At 43.1% G+C, this 9,197-nt stretch overlaps 1 protein-coding gene across 6 annotated transcripts in view; it reads left to right on the top strand.

Moving 5' to 3' along the window:
- The first annotated feature begins 4,324 nt into the window (after window positions 1-4,324).
- LOC111864961 (AT-rich interactive domain-containing protein 2) overlaps window positions 4,325-9,197 on the top strand; it is a 58,679-nt gene continuing 53,806 nt past the window's right edge. For all 6 annotated transcript variants that reach the window (XM_033751632.1, XM_033751636.1, XM_033751635.1 and 3 more), the window contains exons 1-2: window positions 4,325-4,407; window positions 8,030-9,129. In XM_033751632.1, coding sequence (XP_033607523.1) covers window positions 8,035-9,129 — 1,095 coding nt within the window. In that variant the 5' untranslated portion in view covers window positions 4,325-4,407; window positions 8,030-8,034. The remainder of the gene's footprint in view (window positions 4,408-8,029; window positions 9,130-9,197) is intronic.

Below are 9,197 nucleotides of genomic sequence, written 5' to 3'. Positions count from 1 at the left end.
TATTTAGTCTCCGAAGTAAAAGCTTCTCAAATAATTTGTTTATTATGGACAGTAGGCTTATTGGACGATACGAAGATAATTCTTTTGGGTCTTTTCCTGGTTTTGGTATCAAGATAATTTCTGCTGTCTTTAATTGTTTGGGCCAAATACTAAGTCTTAGCATAGCATTATAGATGTATGTTAGCATGACTAATCCCTTTTTTGGCAACTCTTTCATCATTTTCGGTGTGATTTTGTCAATACCAGGTGCTTTTTTGATATTTAAGAACCCAATTTCTTCTTTGATTTCTTTTGGGCTGAATATTTTTATTGTCGGAATATTTGGCGGTAATGTGGTAATATCGTTCTCAATCTCTTGATCAGGATGACTGGCATTTGGCATAAAGACTTTCGATAAATGTGCTGCGAAGAGTTCCGCTTTTTCTTTATCGCTACGAGCCCATCGATCTGGACGACCATCTATCTGGATTTTTAAAGGCGATACAGGAGCTATAGGTTTCTTAGGTGACCTCACCATAGGGTTGTGAGATAATGAGGTTCCCACATTTTCTAGACAATCGGGCTCATAGAGAATTCTTACACTGACACATGCAACAGTTTGGTATAATTGAACTTTGTTCAGAGGCTACCAGGGGCGATTTCCTCGGCGGTAAAACGGGCGGGGCGTGAAACTGACACCTCCATGTAGTGCCGAGGTCAAGAATTGTGGAGCTATACTTCCACAAACCCTCCCCCCGTATGTGTTAATGGCATAGTGTTTAAGTACAGAGACAACTGCTCAGAGTAAAAGACCCGTGTTCTTTGTTGTAAAAGGAAAAGTTAAATTTCTCCGTTGCATAATTAGGCACCACACCAAGAAGAGTATGGTAGGGGGTTGTATAGCTTCATGACCCTGCCTTCTTACCCCCCTGTAAAGTCTGTTGCCCGTTAAATAGGAGGCCGAGTCGACCGGACCCCAGAGCCGATCGGGACACTGTGGAGAAGGGAGAAGTCTCTTGCCCATACCGGGAATCGAACCCCGGTTGTAGGTCGTCCCTCCCATAGCCCAATCGCTATACCGACTGTGGTTATGTGAAATGGTGGAATTGGTTGTGGTATGTAGTATAAGGAGGGAACGCACCCCCCAAAACGCAAATTTTGTTTGTTTAAATGTCATCTCAAGAGACCGAGGAAGATGCATGTTGGAATTTTAATTTATTCAGAATGGGTTCCAGTGCCACGCATTTCTGAAAGTCTCTGTTTCAGATTCACTGCGAACAGGAATGCCCTGCTGCTCTCGGGGAGCGCCGGCCATTGTGAAACCTACGGCTTCCCTGTCAACCAAGTGGGTTGTGTTTTGGGTGTAGTACTGTCCACGTTGGATGTTTCCTGAGAAGACCCGTCCACCCTTTCCGGTAGCATATGTCGGGTTGCTCGTCCGACATTAGGCCATGGTCAAGGCTTCCAGTCTCCCCCACTCCTCCCCTTCTCAGAACCTTTCCGATTCGTCCGTTGGTTGGATGGTGTATCCAGCGGTTACGTAACCCCATCTTCCGTGCCCCACGTGGACGGGTGGCGGGAACGCGGTTCTGCACAGTGGCGACTCGCGAGAACGAAGCGAGGATACTTGAAACTGTGGGTCGCGATTCGTGCCCTAAGGGGACCCGCGAGTTCTCAGGAATTACTTAGAACACTGCTGTATCCACACTACAGTCTTTGCAAGTTGAAGTCACTGAGATTTAATGTAGGTGGCTTTCAGAGAATGTGGTTGCAGCCGGCGAAACGTGTCACGAATTCGTCATGACTGTAGAGAAACATTTTATTGCTTACCGTAGGTACAGAGAGGCTATGAAGCTATTTAGGTTCCTGCTTTCATCGTTCACGTTCATAATGATCAGCAAGTACAGAACTGCACTTTTCGTTAATTGGCAAAGGTCGTGGTCGCTCAAATTGATGTCTTATTTTATAGAATCGCTGTATCACAAAAGTTTTAGAAACCCTGCTCTGAGGTAAAGACCTTTCCTGAATGCACCCGAATTCAGACCACTGGAAAGCAAAGGTGTAGACTGCGCAGAACTTCGATTGTCCCTTCGGGACCATGACTCCGCAATTATGGAGACTGGAATATTTAAGAAGGGAAGGAGCAGAGAGGGAACAAGATGTAGAGGGAGGGGAGGACAGAAGCAAAAATAAAAATAAGGAGAAAGAGGTGAAGAAGAGTAGGATGTGGGAAGAGGAGATGCAGAATAGGAAGGAGGAGGAAGAGAGAATGTGAAGAACAAGAAAAGGAAAAGGAGGTAGGAAAGAACAGACAGAAGGAGAAGAGTGGGATCTTAAGTTAATGAAAGAAGGGAAAAGGTTGAAATGGAAACAGGATGATGAGAAAGAGAAAAGAAAAGGTAAATGGAGAAGATGAAGAAAGAGATAAAACAATGTTGATTCTTATAATTGTTATGTCATCTCAGTTCCTGCAAAGTTGAGAAATGTATCACTGCCAAATGCTGACATCTTCCTAATGTCCTGGGCCTGAACAAGAGATTCAAGTTTAAAATTTAAATTTGAATTTCACGCATTTACATTTTCTTTCTGCCCTTCCAAATGTCTTTGATTTTATCTTTAATGGCGAGAGGATTTGGCCTTAGCAAAATGTAATACTGTATACATAGGTAGCGTATTAATTCACTTATTCCTAGGAATATGGCCTTCAAGGGGCAACAGAAGTCTTTCCTAATACGTAAATGACCAGCTCAACTTCTTTCATCTGCTACATAACTACAGAAGATTTCACTTTCCATCGCTTTACCTGCTTTGCTTCCGACACGTTACATTCTCTCCAACCTGTCCCTACCAAAAGGATGTACAGGCCCTGCCTGAGGACCTTCTGAGCTGAAAAGTTCCTCTCAGCATCACCCCATGATAAATTCAGTGTTTGTCACAACCCCCCCCCTTCTCTTCTGTCTTCAAATTTCAAATGATCAACGTTGAAATAGTGTTAGATATAGATTTGACATGTAGACCAATTTCTAGAAAACTCCCGAAATTGGCGCACGCAACAATAGAAATGATATTGCAAGAAGTGTTTTCATATATCGTCCGCATCATGTCCATTGCTAGGCAACTGGTCGCTAAACACATTTCCGCAAAAGCAAATCCTTTACGTTATGACAAATGAGTTACTGCTACAGACAGTGACTCTGACAAAAGACAGACCCGTCCTCTCGTCAGAGAGGGCGCCCCACAATAACAAGACCTAAACTGTCAAACAGTAATAAATATCTGGTCATGAGCCCCAGATTGAGCTCGACACCAAGATTGACTGACGGACCGTCAGTCGCACTATGACTTTGGCTTGAAGTCAAGGTATCTGAGGAACCCGTGTGGAGGCGCGGTCGAATACCCGAGAAAGTTTGCGCTGGCAAGGATAGCAGCAGTTGTAAACGACAGACCCAACCTCTCGTCAGGAAGAGTGCCCCACATCAACGAACCCGCATCTGCCTGACAGATTTGTGCTCTATTCCAAGACAGACTGGCTGACTGACCGTCGGTCATAAAATAAGACTGGACTCTGACCCTAATGAATCAGAACAAGAATGTAGCTAGTCCTCGGCAGTCCAGGAAGAAGGGTTCGGCTGAAGATTGATTGTGAATTATTGTAATTTAGTGTGATTGGTTGTGATTGTAAAAGGAGGCGTTAATAAATCCAGTTATCCAATCCAAAGCCCGTTATTATTAGTCACATATCCATAAACAATTAGTGAAAGTATGAGCTGGCTTTTGACGACAGTTATTAAGCTGATAATTGAAGGTTTTCTTTTGTTCCTTTGTATTGCCCATTGTTGTTTGTCATGTAATGTCAGTAAACAGAGACTGGGGAAGTACCGGTGCCTGACTTCTTTGTCTTTACATGTAAATTTTCATGAAATTCTACTGACACTGATGACACAGTTTTTGACATATGTAACTGTTTTATCTAAAATAGCAGAGATATGGTTCTGTGATAGATATTCATGATGATGGTGAAGAATCTTCAGGTTACATTTGAAAAGGAATTTGTTTCATGTCTTCGAACCACTCAGTGTATGAAGTAGGTATAAATTTCTGTTGAAGAGAACAAAAAGTGTATTCCATTTACAGTAAACAAATCATGTTAACTTCTGTAACAAATACAAGTTATTTTACCCTTCTAATCCAAATCGTTTTCTTTGGCAGACTCTCTCCGTTCATACAATGGATTGTCAGCTGACCTGTATAAGGCATCAGACTATGACTGCTTGGCATTATCTCTTATATCGCCGCTACCCAACGAGCAAGATTTTGCCATCAACGTATGTACACTTTTGTCCAATGAGGGCAAACACACCCTCAAGTTGGACAAGTATCCGCGTCTCATTGACTTCCTGCTGGCCCATGCTGGTGTCTTCAACCATTGTAAGTAACCATCAGCTGTGACTGTAGAATAGGAAGTGTGGGGCAGAGAGTTAAGGGCTCTAATTAATTTAATTCGCTTAGTGGGGGGTGGAGTCCAACTGGGTCCACTCGGCACGGCGGCCACTGATTGGCCTCTTGTACCTGCCCCGGGTGATTATGATGATGGAGAATTTAGTGGAATGAAGATTGGCAAGGGAAACCGAAGTACTCGGAGAAAACCCGCCCCGGCTCCACTTTGTCCACCACATATCCCACTTGACCAGACACGGGATCGAACCCGCGCCACCGCAGTGGGAAACCAGAGACTAACTGCTTGAGCTTTGGCGCGGCCAGAGTTAAAGGCTCTATGTTAGGATTGTATTTCGGAGCTTGTAACCGATGCTTAAAGTTGGTGGGGATACTATCCTGTTTTGTTTCAGGAAACAGTTTTCGTGAGGTTTAAATGTCTTTATAAATCTGTGTAAAGCTTATTCCTCCCTCACATTATGATATAAAATTAAGTATAAAAGAAAATAAAATGCAATTTGTTTATAGATCCTTTGTGTCATAACTTCTCTGGTTATAAAACAGGAAGAAAATACAGTGCAGACTTGTTTTATAATCTCCCTGTATCAGAACTTGGGTGGTCACAAAAGAGAAGTAAGAATGCAAGTGTATGGTTAGGACTGCACTGGTGTTTAATGTGACGCCATGTGGACATGGTCACCGATGTATTGGATGAACCTGCAGCCTCCACTCTGAAGATGGAGGCAGCAGCTACCTCTGAAACATCAGTAACCATCTACCAAACTACACATCATCACATCCAGGAAGACTGCAGTCTTAATATTCACCACCAGTAGAACTGCAGAGCTCATAAATGTAAGGTTGTATATGGTCCTTTTTAGAGAAACAAAAATGTAATTCACATACAGGGTGATTCACGAAGTTTTACCCCGGCATATGGTACATATTCCTGGGGTTATTTCCTGCAAAATTTCGTTATAAACTTGTGGTCGATTTTCAGTAGTTACGGAGTAACAATGGATTTTCCAAACGCATCATTATGAATGCAGCGCTATGCCCCCCCCCCCCCCGACTGGGCGACCATGCGTTCCAGTCAGCTGTGTCAGCAGATAACGCAGACCGGCTGGAATGTTGCGTTCCAGTCGCAAATGGGACGTTGTGTTGGTGACTTTGTGAAGTTAAGATGCCATACACATTTTCGACTAAGGAATACGTCGATATGGTGTTTGTTTTGGGTGTATGTGATGGAAATGCGAGAGCCGTTGCTGCCGAATATCACCGGTGTTGTCCTAATCGCAGGATTCCGAATCCTAAATCCGTTAGCAGTACATTCAACACATTAAGACAAACTGGTTCTCTCCCCAGCGTTCGTATACAATACGAACGAAATCCTCAACATGAATTGTGCGAAGAAGAAAACATTCTCGATGCTGTAGAGCGCAGTCCGCATGCCAGTACAAGACGTCTAGCTCGGCGGTTCGGTGTTTCTCAGTCCATGGCGTGGAGGACCCTTCATGAGAACGGGCTGCATCCTTATCATTTACAGCAAGTACAACACCTACAACTAGGAGACCGTGCTCTTCATCTGCAGTTCTGCAACTGGTTAAATGGAAATCGGCAGTTGTACCGCTTGATAATGTTCTGCGATGAGGCACAGTTTACACGGGACGGGGTCAACAACAGTCACAACTTACATGTTTGGGCGGACAATCCCCATGCCACGATAGAATCGAATTTTCAACACCGATTCAGTGTCAGTGTCTGGTGTGGTGTTCTGTATGATTAACTAATCGGGCCGTTCATTTTTCCTGGCCGCTTAACTGGTGAGATTACCTCCACTTCTTAGAAGAAGAATTACCACAGTTACTTGAAGATGTTCCTCTGGCAACAAGACGTCGGATGTACTTTCAGCATGATGGGGCGCCTCCCCACTTCTCCCTCGCAATAACAGCTCACTTGGATCGGCATTTCCCACAGCGGTGGATTGGTCGTGGAGGCCGTAACACCTGGCCTCCCAGGTCTCCAGATCTAACGCCGTTAGATTATTTAATTTTGGGCTGGATGAAGGACATTGTGTACCAGGTAAAGGTTCAAACACGTGAAGCGTTGCTTGAACGTATTCTGGACGCGGCGATGACAATAAGGAACAAACGCGTGGAACTGCGAAATGCTACGAGCGCGGTTCATACGCGTGCGACGCGTTGTGTTGACGTGCAGGGAGACATTTTTGAAAATCTTATGTAAATCCAGTCGTCCTCTAAAGCACTACAGTTTAAAGGAACAGACTGATAGAAGGGTGTGATATGCAACCATTGGTATGTTTACAGAATGGGATGCTGAAAATAATGTAATTTTGTAACATAAAGTCGATGAAAAATGTTGCACAATGCAAAATTAAGAAATTGAAAAAAAAAAGTTTTAGAATGCTTCTTTCCTAAAACATTAACGATATAAAAAGTGTTTGTATTGAATTTCTAATTTGTTTTGACTGAAATTCGAAGGAAAAAAAGATTTTTCGCCAGTTTTAAAATTACTGTATCTCCTTAATTATGAGTTGGATACCATTAGTATATTAACATTTTTCGTTCCAAATTACCTCAGGACTGCCCTCCCTAAGTGGCGGTAAAACTTCGTGAATCACCCTGTATTTACCTAATCTCATGGGGCACGCGGTAACGTAGTGGTTGAGGCACTATGCTACAAGCCGGAAGGTCGCGGGTTCAAGTCCCGATGAGGTCATTGGATTTTTTTTTTTCCACTGGGCCTAATCCTTCGAGCTGCACTGTGGCCCTGGGGTCGACTCAGCCTCTAACAGAAATGAGTACCAGGAATGAATTAAATAATTTTCCTAGGGAGTAAAGCGCGTCTGGCGCGTAAGGCTGACAGCCTTACCGCCATCTTTGAGCCGATTGTCTAGATAATGATGGACCCTCAACGTCTCACAACCCTATGGGCCTTCATGGCCTGTTACAGGGATACTTTTACTTTTTTTTTTTACCTAATCTCATATTACAAGTATCTCCATTTCCTACTTTCCCACATTAGATATATGAATAGTTATCTTTTTCTCTCTATTTGTCTCTCTTATCTGATCTGAAGCACTAGTTAATAGCCGAAAGATATAATCTCAAAGCTTGTGATGATGGTATATTAATACACAGTTGACTTTTTGGACAGGACGGTGGATAACGTCCAAAAACTCAGTAGTTTTACTGAGCCAAAATGTACGTTTATATGCGATCTAACTTTGTCGATTTCAAAATCTGTTAAAGTGAAACTGCTATTTAAGGTTTCTTTTGGTACCCAAGGATTTGAACACTAAACTTTGGAAGGTCTTGAATGGAAGGAAGTTAAAGCTGAGATTATTGACTTAGGGCCATTGAAATAGAGTTTCAGATGTAGGAAAGCCTTGCATCAAGAAACATTAACAGACCAGCAGTCCACAAAGAGCCATGCTAATTAAAGTTGCAGTTATTCAGCTTAAATAAATTATATACAGATTCTTTGATAAACAGTTTTTTAAATTTCTTATTCAAGTTAAACCAACATATAAATTACTGTTCAAGAATATTTGGTCCATATCCTTATGTTGCTTACAAGTCTGTCTCTTCCGCAGCATCAATGCGAGAACTATTTGAAGAGGTATACGGGAAAATACGGAAATATTCTCTGCAACACTTCTGGCCAGATGCACTGGCAGATTTGGACTTACGTGACTTGGCAGATGAAACTCTCTTCCCTACAAAAAAACCCAAGGTGAAAGAAGTGATATGTGAAGCTGACAGTAAAGCAGGAGGACTGGCGGGTGCCAGCTATATCAGTGATAGACCATCACGAAGTAGCAGTAGGTGTAGTGAGAGACTCATAGTTAAAAATAGTGGTGATGAGGAAGTTCTGGAGAAGATGGACACAGACATTTTGCCTCGCAAAATTGAGGAGGACAGAGAAGGAATGGTGGATAGTGCTACAAGCATGGAAGTAGACGTAGATCTGGTTGCAGGTGTGTGTGTGTCAGAAAATGTGGTGAGAACTGAGACAAAGCAGGCGTTTTATGAGGAGAGAGAAGATGGACTCTTGTATGAGGTGGACCGAAAGGAAAAATCAAAGACTGAGAGTAGCATTAAAGCTCTACTGAAGGTTGAACCATCGGATTTGGAATTATTCTGTTTGGGAAGATCGTTTGGGACACAAGATTATGTTGGTCAGAGAGTGTTGCAGGTGGCCACGATCCTTCGCAACCTAAGCTTCGTAGAAGAGAATGTGGTTGTTCTGGCACGCAACGTGCCATTCCTTCGTTTCTTGCTGCTCTGTGCAGGCTCACGATGGAATTCTCTGCATCAGCTGGGTCTGGACATGCTAGGCAATGTTGCCCATGAGGTGTTGATGGAGGATCCCAGTACAGATCGTTTAGCTGCCTGTTTGTTGAATTCAGTGACTCATGGCCTACATTCCGAGGATCGGCTCATCGTTCTGTCATGCCTTGAGGTGCTCAATAAGTTGAGTCAGAAAGATGAAAATGAAGATATAATGCTACGTTGCCTGGACCAGCGTGTCTATGACCAACTGTGCAGCTTCCTCACACTTCACGACATCATGCTTCTCATCTATACACTCGAGTGCCTGTACTCGCTCTCGTCGCTGGGTGAACGTGCTTGCAACTGTATTGTTCGCGTTCATGGGGCCATCGAAACACTCGTATCGCTCATCACAGTTGAGGTAAATACATTGAAATGTTAATGATGTTTTAAACTAATGTGAGGAAAGTATTATTAAAGCCCTGTAGT

Source organism: Cryptotermes secundus, unplaced genomic scaffold (assembly GCF_002891405.2).
Source record: "Cryptotermes secundus unplaced genomic scaffold, Csec_1.0 scaffold209, whole genome shotgun sequence".
NCBI classification, from domain to species: Eukaryota; Metazoa; Arthropoda; class Insecta; order Blattodea; family Kalotermitidae; genus Cryptotermes; species Cryptotermes secundus.
This window is presented reverse-complemented; position numbering and strand designations above follow the sequence as displayed.